This window comes from Amia ocellicauda, chromosome 19 (assembly GCF_036373705.1).
Source record: "Amia ocellicauda isolate fAmiCal2 chromosome 19, fAmiCal2.hap1, whole genome shotgun sequence".
Classification (NCBI taxonomy): domain Eukaryota; kingdom Metazoa; phylum Chordata; class Actinopteri; order Amiiformes; family Amiidae; genus Amia; species Amia ocellicauda.
Window position 1 is genome coordinate 12,096,300 of NC_089868.1, and position 23,457 is coordinate 12,119,756.

At 38.4% G+C, this 23,457-nt stretch overlaps 1 protein-coding gene and 1 long non-coding RNA gene across 2 annotated transcripts; both read right to left on the reverse strand.

Annotated features, from left to right (window-relative positions):
• Positions 1-1,343: 1,343 nt before the first annotated feature.
• LOC136715006 (serine/threonine-protein kinase N2-like) lies at positions 1,344-5,999 on the reverse strand. The gene is made up of 11 exons (XM_066692672.1): positions 5,775-5,999; positions 4,943-5,070; positions 4,536-4,611; positions 4,153-4,244; positions 3,737-3,913; positions 3,241-3,303; positions 2,861-2,937; positions 2,609-2,751; positions 2,307-2,414; positions 1,973-2,053; positions 1,344-1,875 (listed from the first exon to the last, which is right to left on the reverse strand). Exons 1-11 carry the CDS (start codon positions 5,997-5,999, stop codon positions 1,669-1,671), a joined length of 1,377 nt encoding a protein of 458 aa, XP_066548769.1. The 3' UTR covers positions 1,344-1,668.
• Positions 6,000-10,775: 4,776 nt separating this feature from the next.
• LOC136714852 (uncharacterized) lies at positions 10,776-21,546 on the reverse strand. The gene is made up of 4 exons (XR_010805060.1): positions 21,432-21,546; positions 18,632-18,787; positions 13,699-13,847; positions 10,776-12,513 (listed from the first exon to the last, which is right to left on the reverse strand). It is a non-coding gene; the product is annotated as an uncharacterized LOC136714852 (long non-coding RNA).
• Positions 21,547-23,457: the final 1,911 nt, after the last annotated feature.

Consider the following 23,457-nt stretch of genomic DNA (forward strand, 5'->3'; position numbering starts at 1 on the left):
TCTGCCACTGAAGAGTCACTTAGATAGAATTACTATCTGATGCACTGTCCTAGCAGATCAAAAAATATATTTTAAATAAAATCAAATGTTGTATTTCTCTCTGCTGGTGTATGGTTAGTTGTCTTCATGAGAAAATTAACACAATATTTGTTTCCTATTAAAGTCTTCTCCTGAATCACAGGACAATACAATCAGCTGGTAGGATCCAGCACATAGAAGCAGGTCTGCAGTCCAAGGAATACACATATTGTGTCGACTGCAGACTGCCACACAGTCCCTGCTTCTCACTCCTAGGAGGGTTTTTGATTGGTGGTCTCAATTATTGGCACTAATTTCTAGTCTAGCAAATGAAACGCATAATAACCCACATTTTCACAGAGCAAATCAACCATTCTTGTTTATTAACTTTATTTCACTTTAATACATATGTTGAGCCAGGAATAAAACCATCTCTTGTATTGACTGCACCATTATTTTATTTTATTTATTTTATTTATTTATTTATTTGTTTATTTGTTTGTTTGTTTGTTTGTTTGTTTGTTTGTTTGTTTGGTCCTGGGTAGTAAGTGCTATTTCCTAATTGCTTATGCCTCAAAAGAATACAAAATGGCTATTATTCCCCACAAACTTTGCTATTGTGACCAGGACAGTGATATTTTGAAATGTAATTATTTCCAATGAGAAAACGGGTGTTTCGTTCACATAAAGTCAGAAATAAATGACTCCAAAAGATTTAGAAGTCAGTCATTATTCGAGATTTAGGATTATACTGTAAAGACCCTGTTCGCCTGTTTTCTCACTGGAAATTGTTACATTTAAAAATATGAAACTTTGAGAAAATGGGCGAATTTATGTCTTTACAGTATAATTGTAAATCTCGAAAAAAGACTGACTTCTAAATCTTTTGTAGTCATTTTTGTATTGCTTTAGTATAAATACATGTTAGTTTGGATTCATATGTTGTTATTTTCTGACTTTATGTGAACGAAAAGACACAAATTTGCCCGTTTTCTCATTGGAAATAGTTACATTTCAAAATATCACTGTCCTGGTCACAACAGCAAAGTTTGTGGGGAATAATAGCCATTTTCTATTCTTTTGAGGCATAAGCAATTAGGAAATAACACTTACTACCCAGGAACAAAAATTGTATTACATAGTGTAATGAATTTATGAAAAGTAAATGCATGTGGAATGTCTTGTGAAGTAATTAGTTTCTGCTAAAGATGTTTACTGCTCACATGGTATCTAATTTCCTGTTACTAGTTGTTTTCTGCATTTCCTCAAAACCCTGATGATTGTCGGTTTATTAAATGATTCTAAATAGGAGATACTGAGTGAGTTGCTGGTATCCTCTTCTCTACTTGTATCTCGCTGGCCTGCACCTCACTAATCCAGGTGTGTGTCTGTTTTCAGTTTTTACGAGTGTCTGAATGTAACCGGGGCTCATTCGTACTATAATGAGCCCGTTACAAAGTGACGTAACCCCTCGGTAAAAGTAGTACAGTGTTAAGCCTCCCACGGTAGGGGGCCCGGCCTTTTGGCATAGAGGGCTTAACGCTGTACTGCGCTGGAGCCGCTGCGGTGCGGAGCGCTCGGAGGAGCGCCGGTGGTGTGTGGCTCGAATCCCAGGGCGTGGAGCTCTGACCCGCATCAGCTACATAAAGGCTAACACCATGTTGCTGTGTATCCAAAGTCACAGAAGTTCTCCTCCTCCTCCTCGGTGAGTATGATGGGCTGCTGAGGTGGAGTCAGGACTGGTATATTTTCTGACACGTATGCGCTGCTGAAATTCCTGACATCCTTGTTCCCTCTGATGGTAGGGATGAAAGGAGGCTTCACCTTCCTTTCCAGCAGCCCATTCCAATCCACTCTCTGAAACGAGACAGAAGAATGAAAGGACGGTCATGATAAGGTGGTGCCACCTTCATGTGAAAGAGTGGTTATAAAACGGATGGGTGCGCCAACATACCGAGAAGTAGGGATGCTTCTTCACCTCTGCAGCATCCCATTCACCTGACCCAAGGCGCTCAGCTGGAGTTTTATGCAGAAGCTGCAGAGGATTCAAAACAAGAAGGAGACCACATTATTTTCCATTAATGTACTTCAAGTTGAAACATGATGTTAGAAATAAGTTCCCATAGTTGGAAGTACAGTGAGTGAGTTTGCGTTGTGGTTTGGAACCTCACTGCACTGCTACACAGTCACTGGGTATTGCTCCAATTCCATAACATTGACATTAACATTTAGGATACAGAGAGACAAACTGGAGGCAAGAACTTAAAAAACAACCCTGGCATACAGACCTCTTTCATTATGGAGGTGGCCTTTGAAGAGACGAACCAAGGATATCGCACTTCAGCCTCAACAATATTCCGAAACAACTGCTCTCCATCGTCACCGCGGAAAGGAGGCTACGGGCACAAGGAGAGAGGGATGAGAGCACATTAAAGGGATACTCCAGACCAGACCTTTGAATATTCACATTCTGAGCCCAGGGATGCAAAAACCACACAGACACAAAAATTGTATACTACACAAAAAAATGGTAAATTCACACCTTAGACATGTCTTATTCATCGCTGCAATAACTGTTAAGAATACCCACCCTGCCAACCAGCATATGAAAGATGAGCACACCCAGGCCCCACCAGTCCACTGCCCGGGTGTAAGATGCTTGGGTCAGGACTTCTGGAGCGAAATACGAGGGAGTGCCGCAAGGTGAACTGGTGTGATCTCCGAAACCGATGCCTAGCAAGAATAATGAAGAGGAGTCAGGGAAAAAAAACACATTGTAGTACCAATGTAAATTATACATAAACTGCTAAACTAGGAAACAAATACACATTTTTTTTTGTACCTTCTTTGCAGAGCCCAAAGTCTGCAATTTTCAGAAAGCCCTCTGAGTCCAGCACCAAGTTATCTGGCTTCAAATCCCTGAAATAAAAACACAGTATAATCACTTGGACTGCCGGATATAGAGAGAACTTGCCAGAAACACAAGAACTATTTCACTGTCAACCATTAAAGGACACATACATTTCTCAAACTTTTTGTATTCAGGTACATGTGTACACTGATTTTAGGACATGACGTCTATTATGAGGATTTGTGAGCATCACAATAAATCATGTACACAATCTAATAGAAATTACATTAAATGTGTGAATAGTTTAGGCTTGATCTCAGTGAGACTGTAGATTTTTTGCTTCTAGAAATTGCTGATGTGTGATAACTTACCTGTACACTATTCTGCGCTCGTGCAGGAATTCCAAGCCCAGCACCACGCAAGCCGCATAAAATCTGTTCAAGAAAAAGATCAACAACAAAGAAAGGAGTTAAAATAGTTTTCCTCTTTGGTTCTTAAGCTCGGATTGCACTCAAATGTCAATGAGCCAAACCAGCCAATTTCCTGTCAATGCAGGAACTCCAGCAATCCATGTTATCCGATTTAAACACAAAATACAAACACCACAAACTGCCAATTTGGTCATTTTTTAAAAGTGCATCTGCATTCCTTTTGTGATAATGATCATATTATTTAGTTGTACTTAGTTTTGTTATTTGGAGGTTGTGTGCTGATGTTTAGGAATCATAACCTGCAATAATGTCTGACCATATAGGTACACAGTCCTGAAACACACCTCAGGCATGACATCACTACTGCGGGCAGAGCGAGCTTATCTACTGAGATGGACGATTCTGCACACGTCACACGACTCAAAGTTTCACTTACATGGCCCTGGGCTCCTTAAACCTGGCTGCCTGCATGTGTGTTGAGAGGTTTCCCCCTGCCGCAAACTCCATAACGAAACAGATGTGAACTTGCGTCTGGAAGCAGGACAGGAGGTTCACCAAAAAGGGGTGCCGGACACTGCTGACGGTCTCCAAAATCCTCCTTTCACACATGACGCTGAGGCGAGACAAAAGACAGACAGCATGTGAATATACATTTATAAACAGCATTGGTGAATAATCCTGCAGCTGCAACAAAATGCCGACTTTCCTGCATAGTAAGAAAGTAAAAAAGTCAAATAAGACCTTGCTAATGCAGTGCATTGGTGTATTCCATAAAAACACTTGACTAGATTTATCCATCATTGGTCTGCTTTCAAATCCAGCAGCTTCACTAGAGTCAAAATGAAGCCTTACCTCTCAACATTACCAAGGATTACAATATCTCCTTTTTTCAGTGCCTTAATGGCCACCATTTCGGATCTATCTTTGTCCTCAGCAAGCAGCACCTATGAGAGCAACACAGAATCAAGATGGTCAAACTCCACTCTCAACCCCAAGATCTACATTGACAACACAAGCATTTAGTAACACATCCTTCCTAATGCTGCACTTTAATAAGTCACACGCAATGCTTGTGTTAAAGGTTAAAAAGTGCAAATAATTTCAAAATTGTCCACACAGATTTCTTAGGAATCTAGTGTCGTGCAAATATCTATTCTCCACATTTCCTATTAAATTACTGATCGTTGGTTCTGCCCCACATTATATCCATGATAACTCTGATTACTGGGATTTACCTTCCCAAAAGTGCCATGCCCCAGCACGGCAACAGATTTGTAGTTCTTGACACCAGAACCCAGAAGCCGCTGCCCCCTGCAGAAGAGAGAGGGGGGAGAATAGTCAGTTGCAAAAATAAAGGACAATTCACTTAATTCAATAATCCAAAGAGTTACTGTGTCGTAACTCCTGACATATTGCATTATCATAGATGGACATTCAGAATTTATTTTAAAATCACAGGAACGTCTTCAATGTATTTTGCATTCTCCAAGAGCTCTTACCAAATCCATGAGTTGTACTGCACTCCAGTCACTATCTTATGCAACGTTTAAGAGATCGAAGTGCTAATTTAATTTAATATATAATATCCTGTCATTCTTGTATTTTAGGAAGTTTCACAATGGAGTAAAATGTTAAAAAGTACCTCATATCTGTAGATGATGGAACAGCTAAGCTCCCCGGCTCTGGAACGTCAATCTCCTCTCGACGGTGGGCGTCTGGTTTTGCCACATCACTACTTCTGTCAGTCGGGATGTCAGTCACCACTACATCCTGCAAATTGAGCACTTTCATGTTGAGAGGAGGAACAACAAAACTGTGGCCCTAGAAAAGTTCTGTTCCCTAGGGATATTACTGACGAATATTATTTCAAAATAAAATACATACATAGATACATATATAGTTATTGGCCAATGTAATGGTCAATTCACAGGGTCATTTATATTGCCTGATCTCTATAATCACTTCAAACACACTTGAAACTAATTAGAAGCCTGTGTAGGGCTTTGAATAGTGAAACAGCAGTAAAGCAAATGACTCCTGATTGTAAAATGTCTGCATAAAAGTAAGTTAGAATATCCATTTGCTTTGAAACATGCTTGGCCCGGCACCTCTGCCATCGGCGCAGCCACCGCTGTGTAGGGCTCGTTACTGATAAAAAGTCATATATTACATTACATGCTGATTTTGATATGGCGCACATGAGTAAATGAGTCTTGTTGGCTTTACAGCTACTTCCGATATAAACACCTCATCATTCACATGGAGAACATATAATATAGCATCAAAACACCCATGCGTTTGCTAGAGAAACTGTAATATTATCACTCAAATTAAAACTCTAACGCATTACATGAACTTGTTATTAAGAAATGCAGTGTTGTTACATTGTTATTACTGACGCCTCCCCCAACTCTGGCGCCGGCACATGAATTTCTGCTATAAATTTGCTTTTCCACCTGGTTCATTTGCTTTACCTTCTGACTCGGTCTTTCCACGGCCGTCGTGCTGGTCGCTGGTGAGATGTCGTGCCTGGAGGCGGCAGTGAGGCCCTGTGCCTCAGGCAGACCCTCTCCAGCGCCTTCCTCTACCTGCCCACCAGCATCGGGCTTTTCCGGGCGAGACGTGAAGCGCCTCCATAGCATGAGTGCCAGCACCACAGGATACACGTAGGACTTCCTCAAGATCGCCTTCAATCCCATCTTGTCTGCAAGCAGTTGCACCTGTTGGCCAAGAGATTCACTCTTGCCAGGTGGCTTCCACAATGTCAAGGGATGTGCACTGTCTGTGAGCTCTTCTCAATAATGAAGGCTTTGGCACAAGCAGAGCCGTTCAAGGTTCTGGAGTCCCTGTGATGTCACAATGGGATGACGCGCGTGCCGTGCAAGCCAGCAAAGTATGTCTGTTTAACGTCTCCATGGTTACGGTTGACTGCGCAGACCCTGCTTTATATACAAATATTAATGTACGCATATTTGTCATTCATGTTAATTAATTGCAGGCAATGGGGAAAATGTATATACATATATATATATATATATATATATATATATATAATGATCATTATTATGATGATGATGATGATGATGATGATGATTATTATTATTATTATTTGAAATGTATTGTTATGGAGGTTTGTTGCACTCAGTGCTTGTTATTGTGTGGAACCCAGTAGCAGCCCTTCCTGGTTATTAGCCAGTAGGACGTTAGTATTATGGGATGTCCCATAGCTGATTGCTCGCAGGTTCCCGGTCCGGACTGGGGCAAGAGCGGCACTTTGTACTCGTCAAGCACAGGTACTGGGTTTGTTTTCCTGATTTCTATAATTAAACAGCTAAACTGCGGATCGTCTGACCTGTGGACATATTTCAACCTCGCGTCCAAAATATAAAAGTGCGCACACGAGCAGGCAGGGGGGCTGGGGGCTCACGGTGCCACAGCTTGTTCACCAGAAACTCCTCCATCAGGGCTGGAAGCGGCTGCTTTCAATGAGGTCGCATATTTGTAGCGGCGCACGAATAGAAAACGGCGCCTCAGCCGATACAATCACAGCTGCACCGAAACAGCTGGTTGACGAGAAAGCGCGCCTCGTCTGCAGTATAATGGCGGTTCAAATGGGATATTTCGCTGCTGTATGTGGTTGTGAAGCAAAGATGTGTTTGAGTCCAAATCCGCCTGATTTCATGGATCGCATGGAGATTTTGAGGCGAGTTTATTGACTTCGAAATGAATTCCTCAATCCTCATTTTGCAGCATTAATTTTGAACAGACAGTGATCAAGGGAAGTGTTAAGACTTGAATGTAATAAGACACGAAATGCTTGAAAGTTGATCTATCTGCCTACAGTAATCTTTAACACATTAAAACAATACAAGTGGTCTGAAAGCGCTGTAATACTTATATGCACATCTATGTAAACGTTTTATTTTGCACTTTGTCAAATGAAAGTAATAAATATGTGTGTGTGTGTGTGTGTGTGTTGGAGGTGTATCCCTGGTGTCTGGACCTTGACTATACCTTGACCAAGACATTTGCACCCTGGCAAAAAGTAATTGACTACCCGTGCCGTAAAACGTCAATTAACACGCCTGGCGTTTAATCCAAATAACTGCGAGGAGCCGCGGCGTCAATTAGACCAGCGTTTGTATTAATAATCATCAGTAAAGAGACACCGCGGACACACGCAGGGTAAGAAGAGCCTGGAAAGATAATAGACCAGGCTTTTATTGATTGAGTTATTATGATCCATTAATCATTTGCTTTCCAAAGATGCAAACAAATCACATTCAGTGTATGGTGAAGTACACACTGGATTGGACACCAGATACCGGTGATTGTGTTAGCAGTGTAAGAGTCCATATACTGTGAACTGTCGCTAAATACACACAAAGCACCTCAACACGACTGTGGAAATACGCTTTAAACCCAGCCATCAACATTATACTTCATCAATGCATTGTTTATGTGGCAATGGACACAATGTACAGCAATACAAACATACAGCAATATATGGGTCAATGACGTGACACATGCATTCTGGAGTCCCAAGCATATTACAAATATTAGATGTATTTATTTGTTATTAAATAATATGTCTCAACACTCCTATCTTTATTCACTGATTGGAGTATTTTTCACGAGTATTTAAAATGTTAGGATCATCCAAAATGTCATACTGTCCACACCTAAAATGAAAATTCAAAAACTACAATTACAAATTACAAAAACGAATTAAGAAAACTATAAAACCTTAGATCTAACAGTTGGACATAATTGTGTGAGTGTTTGCATTGTTGTATAAAAATATTGCAAAGACTCTTAATTTCATTTAATTTTTACATGAAAGATACTTTTGTCCCCATATTGGGATTTGTCATTCCGGACAACAGACACTCAGGAGCATTTTTACATCATTGCATTTTGCTGGCCATGTGATGGACATTATCATTTAGAAGATGATGAAGGACCCCCAGGCTGTGCAGAAAGTTTAGTAAGTCTCTCCTAAAATGTTGATAATTTGACCTTTTCGATCACTGGTGCACTAGGGTACAAAATTCTGTGTCATACAGGGCAACACTTAAAAATCATTTATAATATAGTTTTTTGATATGTATATTTATTTGTGAAAGATGGCATTGAATAGTTGTAGGTCATAGTAATACATTTATATAAATTGTCAAGTAATTGCCTGATTCATAAGTTAAAACTTGTATTTTGTCCTAGCAGGAAATGATCACTTTCTGTTATCTAACAATATCACTCATTATCTGGAGTGACTTGCTTATACTTGTATTGTTTTTAGGAGTATTATTAAGCATGTAGGCATCACATTTACATTGTCATGTTGTTTAAATAACACAATGAAATATTTATAACATTATTTCTGTAGTTTTAATGTACATATTTTGTGTGGATGTCCTTAAATAAGAAACAAGATGGCAACATGGTCATTATTGTTTTGTTTTAATTTATGTTTATGTCATGAAGTCATTTGCAAGTTTTAAGAGAATATAAAAATCCAAGATCAAAAATAGCATAATTCCTATATATTCAATATGGTATGATATCAAAATGTTCAATATACTTTTTAATCTGTTGAAATATTACTGAATTGACTTCATGTCATTAATGACTTAGAACATTGTTGTCGCAATTTGTTTTTACATCACAAATGTTTACATGTTTGTTGTATAACCTAAAAATACTTAATGTGCTGAAAATTATTAAGTTAATGTTTTGAAATCTTATGTTTTACTGCTATGGCTTTATCAAATATGTCTTGAGTGGAAATGTATTGCTCACCTCTGATTATTTGCTGTTAATTTAAATAAATTATACATTTAGTAACTCTCACTCTCAGTTAAATATAGAATTATTTTTTAACTACATCTTTGTTGCTGAGACTATCTTGAGATATCATCCCGTATGAAATCTCACAGTATGTCATTCTGAGTAACAATATCAGTCAGGTAGGACAACACTGAATATTCTTGTAAAAATACAGAAGTCAGTAACAATAATGATATACTTTTTACTAGAAAGCATTTTTAGACATTTCCCAGCATTTTCCACTATTCAGCGTTATGTTTTGAGTGACTAACTTCACAAAATGTGCCGCTGTCAATAGAAAAGCCCACATTTGTGAGATTAATTGTGTTTTTTGTTTTTTTCTGGGCTGAATATGTTTGTTGAGATACATATGAATACTCATAACTCACTCTATGCTGACAAAAAACTAAAGTCAAATAATTTGCAAATCTATCTATGTTATCCGGTATGACATTTTTGATACTAGAAATAATGATTTATAATACAAAAGTATACATTATTTTCAGAAATAAACCTTTGAAATATATGCATAACATTATAATGAAGAGCTTTAATTTGTATTTTAAACTGTTTTTTTTTTTTACCATTTTAAAATCCTTATTCATCACTGACCCATATATATATATATATATATATATGAGTAAATGTCTATAATTTTAATGGTAGGTGTATTTTAACAGTGAGAGACTTATAATGCCTTGCGAATTTCCCTCATTAACATGCAAATCCATTTATAACTTTTTTGAAATGCATTTTTCTGGATTTTTTTGTTGTTATTCTGTCTCTCACTGTTAAAATACAACTACCATTAAAATTATAGACTGATCATTTCTTTGTCAGTGGGCAAACGTACAAAATCAGCAGGGGATCAAATACTTTTTTCCCCTCACTGTGTATATATATATGTATACACAAACCTTTAAGTTGGAGGTATGGCGCCATCGAGGGAACCTCACAAAGAACCTCGACGACATTTAAAAATAATTGAGTGGAGTCATTGGTTAGGCAGAAGACATCAAATGGTGTTCTAGGCAGACTTTTCCATGATGTGAAAAGGTTCAAATTCTGAGTGTTTAACTTATCTTACTTTAAAAGAAGAAAAGAAAAACATTGATCAAACATTTGTGAGGTTTGATTAAAAGTGCAGTGACTCTGACCTACAGAATCTTTTCTGTTTGTTTGTTTTAAATATGAGGACACACCTACACACAAAACTGAATGTATCTAAGAAATACAGCAACATGTAAATCTATATATGCATATTTTTGGTTGTATTTTTTACATTGACAGAAAAGGCCAAGCTGTACATTTCCCTATGGCAAACTAGCCTTTTTATTTTGTAATAAAGCTGTTTACTGTCATTTGTGTTGAGTGTGTTATTACTCTGTATTCAAGCAAATAACACAGGAAGAAGGGTTTATGAAAGTGATACGACCTATAATATGTCACTTTATTTGAATTGCACAAAATCCTTCATAGCAATGTAATGTGAGTGTTATAACTCTTGCAGCACCTTATACCAGTGTTATAATACATGTTAATGTCCTGGTTTATTGAATATACTTAATCTACATACTGAAATGAGTAGCTTACTTCCATTTAAGCAGCACAAAAAAGAGCAGCAAGTAAAAGATTGACATGGTCCTTCATTTGAGCTACAAAGGTATATATTTATTTTAAAATAAGAAAACAGTGACATGATCAAACAATAAGATACAGATGTACATCAATAATCCATTTAGGTCCACAATGAACAGAACACAATATTAATTATGATGAGAACAATATGTACCAAGCTGTGCATACATTTTCTTCAATTGAAATCTACAATTTTCTTTGGTGTCCTATGGCAAGATGTTATGTCCCATGTTTCATAGCAGAGTGTTATAACATTATGTCTTGTATGTATTTATACCTGCATTATGACGCTTTACCCCCAAAATCAGGACGAATCATTTTATGACATGTGGCATGCATGGTTATGTCAAACATTTCATAGGGAATGCTACAATCAGTGTTGTGAATACTTATGTGCCTGTTATGTCAGTTGGAAAATGGTTATGGCTGGTTATGAATGTATTATGGCTGTGTTATGTAGCCTTTATGTAGGCTACATAGAGGGGTGTTCAAATAAAGCGTTACCATGCGTGCACTGCTTCGAAGCACTGGACACATGCTCTCCATAGTGACATCAGCTGCTCAATACATGGTATTGCGACTGTATCGAGTGACTGGAAAGACAATAGTCCTCGGACATCAGCCAGGCAATATACAAATGAACCCATCGTCATCATGTCCACAAATATTCGGTCATTAAACCTGCTTTGTCAGCAAGGTATAAGTAACATTATGTAATAGTTTCTCTGTGATCAATATAAAGACTCAAGACTAGATGATGAATTTAGAGTAGGCAGTCACATTTACCTGATTAATGTCGTATGTTAAGTAGCCACGCCAAATAAATGCAATTAACTATAAGCATAGTCTACATTTCATATAGCCTAGATATAGTCAACAGTTACATGTATTTCCTGTTCATATATTTAGGGATGTGGTTGTGTGATGATCCAAGTGATGCTGATATAGAGTATCGCCTACATTTTGTTTATGACAGATATTGTGCACCTGGGAAAGTGATGGTTTATATAACAGAGGGCAAAGACTATATTGGGAAGTACAGAGAGACATGCTTGTTTAAACCAGAAGTGTCGATACTGCTTCGTGAAGCCTGCTTCGAGTGTCACATCACTAATTGTCGGTGGATATTTTAATGCATTTTATTGATAATGTGCTCTTCTCACACCCAGGGTGCTACAAGTCTAGAAAAAGATAAGAGTTGTGTTGCATCCATGTCTTAATGTCCAGTAAGCAGTTTGTAAGGACTGTATGAGTGACTGTCATATCAGGCTTTGTGGCCATGTAGATTTAGGAATAATTCTGAGGTCATGTGGTTTGTGGGTTTCCAGGGAATGGCATTTAAAAGAGGACATTTTATGATAAATACAGGTTGAAAGCTGCAAGAGACAGATCTTCAAAAATAAATGCAAAATCTATTTTAACATTGGAAAAAGCCTTTCTAGTGAATACATTCAGGGCCTGTAGACAGTCCACACCCCCTTGAGCTTTATTCACATTTTGGTGTGTCAGAGCCTCAGAGTTTCATTAATTCATTTTTTCCACTCATCTACACAACACACTCCGCACTGTTGAGGTGAGAAATTTTTATCATGAAAAAAATCTTAAAAATACAGCCTCCTCCAGCAGCAGCAGCCATCCCTGAGACTGACCTTGAAATAACGGTGCAGGCAGTCCTGGACGGAGCTCTGAAGGAGGAGGTCCAGAGCCCGGTGGGGGGAGGCCTCTGAGGAGACAAGTGCAGCTCCGCTGCTGCAGGAGAGACACAGATGGGGAGACACAGGGGCCACAGTTATTAAACACAGCCCGTGAGGAGTCAAACACATTGACCCCACTGGTCTTCCATCAGCCACTGATTTGTTTCATTTGAAAAAGATCAGACACAAATGGGGGGTTTGTTCTTAAGTTCTGTCCTTCACACCAATTTCATTTTTCAGATCAGTGCTCTTCCTGCAGGTCATTATCTCTGACCACAGCCCTGCCATTGACTGCAAAAAAGCAAAAGTGCCTCAAACTTATGCTCTGACATCGGGAGCAGCCTGGCTGTGAGTGCTGTCCTCTGATCTCTATTGCTGGGGTGTGAGACTGCAGTGGGGAGCCCATCTCCTTCCCTGAGGGAGTGTGGCACTTATTTACCCTGGGGGCTGTCTGGCAGGCTGAAAAGAGCGTGTGCATATTCCCTATTCCACCTTGCACAGTCAGTCCATGATTGTCATACGACGGTGAAATTAGTTTGATTCTATCGATTGATTGATTAGATGGGTTGAATGGCCTCCTCTCATTTGTAAACTTTCTTATATTTTACGTGCACTAAAAGTGACATGACCAATGAAACACGAGAGGAAGACCTGGATTGGTGGAAAAGCTTATCTGCGTGTCTAACCGCAAATAACTGTACAACAAACCAAATAAATATAGACAGACAATATATAACAAGCTATCGCGGAGGAGCTGGGGATGAATGGTGCCTACTGATGTAGCTAGAATTCTCCTAGGAAATGGGTAAGCACAGATAAACAACAAAAAGGAGACTTACATTACTTACAAAGATTTGCAACTTCAAATAAACACACTGAAACATGCTCTCTGCATTTGTGTCTTTATGGTGAGGGTAGTCTGAGTGAAATCTTTATTATTTAATTTTTTACATATTTCTAAATGATGTAAAAGCTCCTGATTTCTTCAGCAGCCCCGTTGTAACCTCAAAACATGTCAGGTGACAGAGCTTTCTGTAGACATGCCTCGCAGCTGAAGCTTCCAGAAATGTCTTAAAATTCACCTATTTTAAAAAGCTTTTAAGGATCTCTGTTAGTTGCAAGTTTTTAAATCCTCATAGGCATTCTTACATGCTTGCTCCCCATTATTGGCTGACCTGCTTGTTTTGTCAGTATGTTTAAATTGCCACTATTGTGCTGCTTGTTGCCTTTGCTAACTCACAGAGTCCCGAAGCTGAAGGTCATGCTATCCGTTCTGCATATCCCCGTCCGTACACATGTCTTGCTTGTGGCTCCTGACAGTCTGCATGGGCTGCACTCGATGGTATCAGTTCAGGTTTGACAATCGTGATTGCAACCATTGCACAGAATCTGATACGCAAAAACAATAAACATTCAAAACAGAAGTTACAAAAAAACATTATGCATATTTAGTGTTGATTGTGTAATCTCTAATATAGGACAGTTCCTAGGACAGACAACAGACAACACATAACACATACAAATCAGACAAAAGGCGTCCAGAAATGGCTTGTACCCATTGATCGCATAATAAGCAAGAGTAGTCTGTTCCTGCTCCCTTGTTGTGGGTCCAGGACATGTAAAAGAAAGAAATACTCATACTATAGTTAGAGCATCCATTCTAGGAATAGTCTTGATTGGAAGAGACTGAGTTAATTAATTACATTTGCCATTATATTGTTTGACCTGAGCCCAACATTTACAGCACACCCCTCTATCCTGTCCGTCCACAAACACCGGTAACAGCATTGTGGGCCACTTCAGGTCTTTTCAACCATTTCTACTTGAAATTTTGCTAAAACATCTTATAACAGGATAAATCCTATGAATTGTTTTGGAAGAAACTTCTTTAACTTCATTGGCGAGATGATACCTAACAGAAATCTTAAAAAAACTAAATCAGTTTATATTTTTTAAAATTGCATTCCAGTAAAATGTTGCAGGGGGAATAGAAATACATCATTTCCTAGTTTGTTTAATGTCACATTTCCTATTTAAAATATCCACGTCCTCCAGCAATAAGGATGATGTCTGAACAACAGTCTCTAGCTGGCAAACCTCCTTATATAATCTTAACAGTAATAAAGTCCCTCTGGGAATTGCAACAAAAACTATTGCAAATTAACTGGATTTTTAAATGCATTGAAGAATTCTGAGTAATTAAATAATTATATTTTAATTTAATAATTATGTTTATATATTCATTTCCAAGTCAATTGTACCCGTTTATGAACAGTAGCAAGTTTAACAGGGATTTTATTCACATCAAAATTACATAAGAATTCAATATCACCAACCTTCTGAAAGATAAATCTAGTGAATACATAACTGATCTAGATATTCCTTCATTCTTCCATAATAGAACACGGTCTGATACAGATAAATCCCTTGTTCGTGATGGGTTAGTGAACCCAGGTGCGCAGCGACAAGGCAGATCAGGCTAGCAGGAGGTCAAGGGCCGGTGAACAGTACAGTGTAGGTCATGGGATCAGACAAACAACACTAACTAGGTAATCCAAAGAGCGATGATCAAAACACAGAGCGCTCTACAGAACTAAACATTCAGAAAAGCAAACTCCTAGAGAAGGCAAGACTTCACAGAGAACAAAGGGGTATATATACAGGAAGCAGGTGAAGCAAGGAAATGAGGAACAGGTGTGCTAATGGATTGGGGAACAAGGGGCAATAATTCAATAATGAGGTGAAGAGGAATGAAAGAGACAGGGGAGACATAACACTGGGGAAAACTAAGACCTCTGGTGGTGAAATGTAGACATGACAGGAACCCCCCTCATGCTATATATATCACAAACCAAGAATTACAATTATTATTTTTTTCTATAATGGGCATGAAGTTCAGACTACTTCTTTCTTCCAGATCTTAACATATCTTGGAATTAAAATGTGTAATCACCTTTTAATAGGAATGTCACTGAAAAGCCCAGTAAAGAATTTATGTCTTGAAGCACAGAGGATACAGTATTTATTTAACATGCCCGGCCTGGAAGCTCTCCACCTCAGCAGAGTCTCTCTGAACAACACAATTTAACAGCCTTTTATACAATGCATGACGCATGGTTCTGTGGGCAGGGTCAGTCACATGCTTCCAAGAAGCGTTGCCCCAAGGTCAGGTCGTGGACCTTTGCAAAGAGGTTGTCTTCCTGGTGGAAGTTGAGGGATGCAGAAACCAGATGGCTTCCCTTGATGTACTGGGAGAGGTCCGATCCCACGGTCATCATTAGCAACTGTCAACCAATCATTAACTAAAACACTTCCTGCCAATCTGGGGAACCAATTAACAGACTTTTAACAAACAGCTGTGGACTCTCTCTCCACTATGTGATCATTATATCATTGACAGGAAATTATAACAAATGTACCTTATTGAAATTTGCTCAGTCTGCATACTATTATTAATATAAAACATTATACAGTTTATATAAAGCATACTGGCTCTTCAGTCACAGATGTTGCTTAACTCACAATCTTCTAAGGCAAATCATTCAAATTCTTTAACATTTAACAATAATCCACATACAGAAGAAATCTATTTTGATACTATCAAAAGCCTCCTAAATACTTAAAACCCCAAAACTTGCAGTGTTTTAAACAAACTCATGCTTCTGTGACAAAGGCTTTATACAAATCCACAAACAAAATTAAGCTGTCTTCATGAATGAGGTCACTGTAGTCCAGTGGTTTTCAAACCGGTCCTGGAGTACCCCCTGCCCTGCTGGTTTTTGTTCCAACCGAGGTTTTAATTGCTTAATTGAATCCTTAATTGACCTAAAAAAGCAATATACCATTCAATTAAGTAATTAAGACCTCGTTTGGAACAAAAACCAGCAGAAGGAAGGATCACACCCAAACACTCGAGTAACTGATGTAAAAATTAGGAAAAATTACAAACCATGCCCATTCCAAATATAAACAGTATTAATCTTATATATCCTTAAATGACCGCATTATAAAAGTGTAAGATTTCAAGGTAAAGGAAGATGCTGATGGACATTTCATTGTTAGCAATGTTGTATTTTATGTTAATAATGGCAAAGCTTTTTTTTTTTCTATGATCATTGTTTTCTATCCTGTGGGTCTGCTGTGTACCGTTAAGATACTTTACATCGTGTTGTAATCCTACCATTAAAACACTAATACAAAGTTTTAAAGCTGCAAGGCACATCTACTGGTTTAATTTGAACACGTTGTCACATGACAGCCATGGATTCCGGGATGGAAGTGTTTTAAGTGTTATTCTCACGCGTGTAAACCAGCCTTTCTGGCACTTTCCTGCAAAAAACACTAGACCACTGCAAAAACTGTACTAGAGCTGATTTGTGAGCAAGTTAGTGGTTAAAACACACAAGTCAACTCTGCCATAGACGCCATCAACACTGAAAATACATTCACTTTGTAGGGTGGTACAGAAAGATGCACTTCAGCCAATCTTGCAAGGACAGGTAGTCGATACTGGTTCATTTTCCACCACAACAACAGGCTTTTCTTTCGTTTCATTATAGTTACACCAAAATGTCTTCAACCTCAGTGGGGTAGGAGCGGGTGCTGCATGCAGTTATTATATTAATTGTTACGTTAATAAGTGGGCATTATTACTTATTCTGGTCATATTATTTCATACAAATACACAGCGCAAGGAAATGTTTAAAACACATTTATTCATACTTTTAAATATTTAGAATTGGGAAGCATGGACAGAGAGATTCTAGAGTCTGTAGGGGCCCTAGGCAGAATATTTAGCCTCTATGGTCACAGAGGAGTTGGAGTGCCTGAATAGCAGCTTACAGAAGAGAACAGCTGCAGTGGCTGGAATGCTTGCTGCAGTTGAGTGTGTGAAGAACACATTACAGGCAAAGAGGTCAGAGGATACATTTAAACAGATATATGACAGAGCAACAGAGGTGATTGGAAAGTTCAATTTACAATCAATTCAGATGCCTCACATCTGGAATCCATCTAAGCACTTCACTGGAAATGCTGCTTCTTATTCTCCCACATCTTCTCAGGAATACTACCAGGCTGAGTTTTATAAGATGCTTGACACTGTGGATGTGCAGCTGAATGAGCGCTTCAATCAGGCCTGCCTATAAGAGCTTGACAAACTTGCAAGGATTCTCCTCTCAGGAGAGGTTAATACTGTGGTGGACCAGTACCCAGAGCTGAACAAGAGATTGATTGATGTGCAGTTGTCCATGTTACAAATTCACCACCAGTATAGCACAAGTACTGAAGCTGCAACTATCCTCAGAGACCAGCTGCCTGAGGTCTGTGGTCTTTTCAGCCCAGTAGAAGCACTTGTTAGACTTCTTTTGGTTGTCCCTGCTTCCTCTGAAGCAGAGAGGAGTTTCAGTGCTTTAAGAAGGCTTAAGTCCTGGCTCCGAAGTACAATGAAGCAAAGCCACTTAAACCATGCAGCAGTCTGTCATGTCCATCAGGACAAGTTGGATGGATTGGACAGAAAAACTATTTGCCAGCAGTTTGTCTCTACAAATGAACGAAGAAAACTGGCGTTTGGAGCTTTCAATTAATAAAGAAAAATGTTAGGATGTAAGAAAATGAAGAGAAGGAAAGAAAAGTTGATAAAAGAAGGGTGACAGATAAAGAACAAAAAGGAGGAAGAGAAAATTAGGAGTGGGAAATTAGGGTTAAAGAAAAAATTATGGTGATGGATGAGAAGATAGCTTAAGGATTGAAATATTTTTTCTTTTGGGAGGAGAGGTCTGCATATAGTGTAGGCTAAATAATTGTATTTTATTGTATATTCATTTTTATAATTATTTTAAAGAAAGTATTTGAATAAAGGTCATCAAAAGTAAGTTATTGTACTTTGATTTAGTAATGTATCAAAATTACTGAATGTAGCATATGAACCTGGTTTTTAAATATACACAAACATATTGATATCTTACATTTACTTTTGGGCTATTTTATACATGTTATAATAATGTAGGCCTATAGTACTATTACCTTTTATATCTAGAAATAAATACCTGACCTAAAGGTATTACCTGCAGAAAAATATTTGTCCCCCTCACATTTGAATTCAAACCTACACCCCTGATTAAAATGCCAACAAATTACAAACTACATCTTTCATAGTTGTTTTGCAAAGTTACCTCTGTATGAATTCCAGCGTTGATGCCAGTTCTGCAGGGCACTTGATGTTGAAGATTGATGTAGTAGGATGCCATCATCACAGTGAAAACTGTTTTCCTTCACAACAATCCTGTCAATGCTTAGCATGAAGCATGTCGCTGTCAACAGAGAGACTCCTGAGATGATAAGAATAAGAATAATTAATATTCTGCATGAACGGTCATGTTCATTTCTTAAGGAACATTTTGAACAGCAGAATATGTATATGACACCTCAGATGATACAGAATGTTAAATAACTCAACACAAAACATTATGCGATTATTATGTGAGACTGGAAGACTTGGTGAAGGTATTTCATCTCCTAAACAAGTGTCACTGGCCTCAAGAAACATCAGCCCGTCATCTTTGTGAAAGTATGCAAGGATAAGTAATATTGTCCCTGGAACTTCTGGAACTTGATTTTCACTGCTTTTTCAGCATTTTCCAGTAGTGCGTTTACTTCAGTTACCTTTTTATTTTTTCCATTACCAATTATTCTAATGTAGGCAATAAGTCTCTTCCCTTTAGATGACAATGTCTGTCAGAGTGTCTTCAAAATGTTTCCCCATAAGTTCCTTGAAATGAATAAGCATGCCTGTCATCTCAAATAGAAAGGGTCAATCTCTCAACTGGGTTTCAACTGGCATGCATCACAAGAAATCCCTTCTCTGGGAATAATAGGTGTAACAGTCCTTCATAGTTGCACTTCTGTGGTGTACTGCTTGAAGAAGAGGAGCTTTATAAATCTCTCTTCGTCAGTGGAGCTGAATGAACAAGGGAGTCAAAGAGTCACCGTTACAATTTAAGAAATAGGCCAAATATTAATAAACAAAATATACATGTTTGTACGTATGTAGGATTACTACAATTTACACAGGGGGATACATGTAGTCACTTCAAAACTTTTAAATAAACCTAAAGTGCATTTACAGATTGGTCTTTGAACAATTCATTGTTATATACTAAAACATTACAACAAGAATAATCATGTTGGCTATAAACCACAACAGAAAACACTGATATCAGGGGGGGAGGGACAACTAACTGATGAGTAGCTTAATTTAGACATTACACAAAACAAAATGCAAAACAGACAAGGAAAGGTTTAGGCAAGGGCAGATAACACATTTGTTGTCTTAAAAGCATACTGTACTTATTCTTTCCTTTCAGTGCAGGTAAAATAATTTGTAGGATGAATGCTGAAATATACAATTCCACTTAGAATGCAACAATCAAAAATGTCAAATTACATAAAACAAAAGGGGACATACTGACATGTCACAGTAAAGCTGGATATCAGTTTTCTGGTTTAAGAACCGTGAGCAGATCCTCCTCTTCTATGAATTTCAAATCTTCAGCAGTATCTACACCCAAGGTCATAATGGTGTTTACTGAATTGAATTCTTAATTTCTCAGGTTTGGCAACACTGACTGGATACAACTCAGCAATGTATGAGTTTCTTCCCTGACATTTTCCATGCCTTTTCATAGAAGAAAGAATACACCTAGATTTAGTCAATTGTTCACAGCTAATTATGAAACTACTATCACTTAATCTAGTCAATTTAAGCAATGGCTAATCACTTAACCAGGCTCTTAACTGGGGGGGGGGGGCTTAAACTGAAACTGGAGTGTTTTTTAAAGAAATTACTTGAAACCCACAAGTTGTGAAAGCTGGTAATGGATAAAAGCCACTAAGGAAATTAACATGCATGGTATAGTTACCATTTGTAACTCACAATCCTAGAAACCTCAATATCTGAAACTGACTTGTCATTTTTCAGTGCAAATTACAATGTCTGTTGTAAACAGACAGGTTTTTAAGTACAATTCTGGCACATTTTGTGGCAACACACCTAACTGGCTTTCCAACATGCTTTCACCTGGAGTGTCTTCCGCATTCAGAGCATCAGTCACGGCTACCATCCAGCGCTTCCACTTTCCCCACTAGATGTCGCCATCACGCTGCCTTAGCAGTCACTTCTGCCAGCTCTTCAATCATTCAATTATCATTCCTGCAACCCTTGCACTTGTTCAGTCACCCTCTGCACCTCCCATCCCGGTTCTCAGCTCCACATATAAACCCTCCACTCACTCCCAGCCACTGTGAAGTTTTGTACTACATTGCTGAGCTTTACTGACTGGGCCTTGATTAGTGCCGTGTTCCCTGGATTCCTTGCCTGTGGCCACGGCCCGTCTTTGCCTGGCCCTTGATCCGCTGCCCCGCGGTACTACACCGGTTCTGAGGACGGAGCCAACATTGTGACTGACTAAGAAAACCGGTTGAGTTTTTTCTATTTAGTCTGTGATAATAATAAGAACAACCATGCATTCTTAACCAAATATATGCTAAAGAAACTGAACAGAAATGGGTCCCGAACAGTGTTCCCAGACCGGACTTACTGGGGAGCAGAAGTCTAACCTGAACGCTAGTGAACAACCGGGTCGCCAACCCCGAGAGGCGCAGCAGCGTTGAATGTCTTGCTGGGTTCATCCACAGGACAGAAAAATCAATGCCACTCACCCGGCGAAAACCAAACGACAGTCATTGTGGAGCCCCTTGGTACCGTGGACCCAACCACTAACGCACAAGTTGTATCTCTCCATGTGTGTGCATGCGTGTGTTTGTTTCCTTGAGTAGACGGATGTCTGGAGTACAGGGCAGTCGCTTGTATCTACCGCCTCGATAGCAGGCAAGTCTTTCAATTCAAGTGGAAAATCGCTCCTCTTCATAACCTAAGGATCACGCCCAACATTTGTTGTGATTTTCTGTTCATACCTTTCTCTCGCAATAGCGTCTAAACTAGTACAGGACGGACTGTCCTTCATCTCGTCCATTTTGCTTTTCACTCCCGGCCTCCTTCTGAATTTCGCGCGTCATCAGAATCACGTGACTGCACACACGCGCTCCCTAAGCGCAGCGACACAAAATGGCGTCCAGGAGCGGGTGGCAGCAGCGGCGTAGGCAGCTTGAGAGTGTGGTGCGTCAGAAGCACAAAGTAGTTCCTTTGTTAATTCTACTTTTTCTACTTAATTCAATTTTTTTAAATGTTCGCTTATATAATAGCTGGCACACATACGCGTGTGTGTAATATATATATATATATTTATATATATAATAGTGTGTGTGCTGTGAGAATACCAGAGCAACCATCTACTATTGATCTCGCTTGTAGCGCATGGATATCACATCTGAAAGTATGCTCCGGACCTATTGTTAACAAAAGAGAGTTGGCTAAGGAGGGTAATCCGTGCCAACATTAAACTATAAATAAATGTAATAGGAAATACATCAATAAATACGAAATGAATAAATAAATGCAGTTAAAAATTAAATCGAATATTTATATATTTAATATCGTATTTTATTATTTTATTAATTTCGTGATTTATGTATTTACATCCTGTTTTAATTTTGGCACGGGTTACCCTCCATAGTAAGGGCAGTAGTTAAGTTACTCTTCAAAGGAAAATAAAAAGTAATGTTTAAGTATAGCTTTACCGTAAAGCAAAGGTAAAATACAATTTAAAAAAAAAAACGTTTAAGTTGTTACCATAACTTTACAACAGAACAGTATTTTTGCAGTCAGATTACATTTTTAAAGGTTTCAATTCAATTCAGGGGAATGGCAGTTCTACAAAATGGTTCTGTACATTAAAAACAATTATGGATAATATTTGTAAAACTACATACATTTTGTTTTTTAATAGTAAATGTCCAGGTTATTCAGTGGATTTTAACCATATTTTAAAATGCGTATATATATTAACATTGGAACAATATAGTTAATTATATATTTTTAGAGTTTTATTTTTATTTTTTTACAGTGTAGATGGACATCATTTCACAACATTTCAGAATATTTAAGACTTAAAACATACGTTATAGTTAATATGACTAGCATATGCCCCAAAAATACTGGGCACTCCACACTACACACTATACCAGAGACACGATGGCCTCGACTCACAAATCATAAGAGATCTCTTAGTGAGTGAGGATTGGAGTTCCTCTCAGACCACTGTCACACTATTTTGTTTTTAGAAACTAAAGGAAACCGAGATTTTCCAACCCTGAAACCAAAATGCTTATAAGAAACCACACAGCAGACACTTTCACCCAGAGTGACTGGTTGCAACTAGGTGGTGAACTGTACATTAACAGCTAATGCTGCAAAGTCAGTTTTCAATCAATGGGAGGGATGAGGGACAAGGAGGAGAGAAAACGAACTCAAGACGACACGCAGGGAGCACCTGGTAGAGTCGAGAGAGAACCTGTTCTGTGAGCCTCCTATTAAAGTCTTCTCCTGAATCACAGGACAATACAATCAGCTGGTAGGATCCAGCACAGAGAAGCAGGTGTGCGGTTCAAGGAATACAAATATTGTGTCGACTGCAGACTGCCACACAGTCCCTGCTTCTCACTCCTAGGAGGGTTTTTGATCGATGGTTACAATTATTGGCACTAATTTCTAGTTGAACTGCAGCAAATGAAATGCATAATAACCTGCATTTTCTCAGAAGAAATCAACTATTCTTGTTTTGTGTTAATAACTTATTTTTTCTTTTATACATGTGTAGAGCCAGAAATCAATCCATCTCTTGTATTGACTGCACCATTATAGTAATGTCTTGTTCTTGCTGTTATGATTGTTTATTCATAATGTAAATGATGATTAATTTGATTATGAAAAGTAAATGCATGTCAAATGTCTTGTGATGTAATTAGTTCCTCCTAAAGATGTTTACTGCTCACATAGTATCTAATTTCCTGTTACTAGTTTTTCTCTGCATTTCCTCAAAAC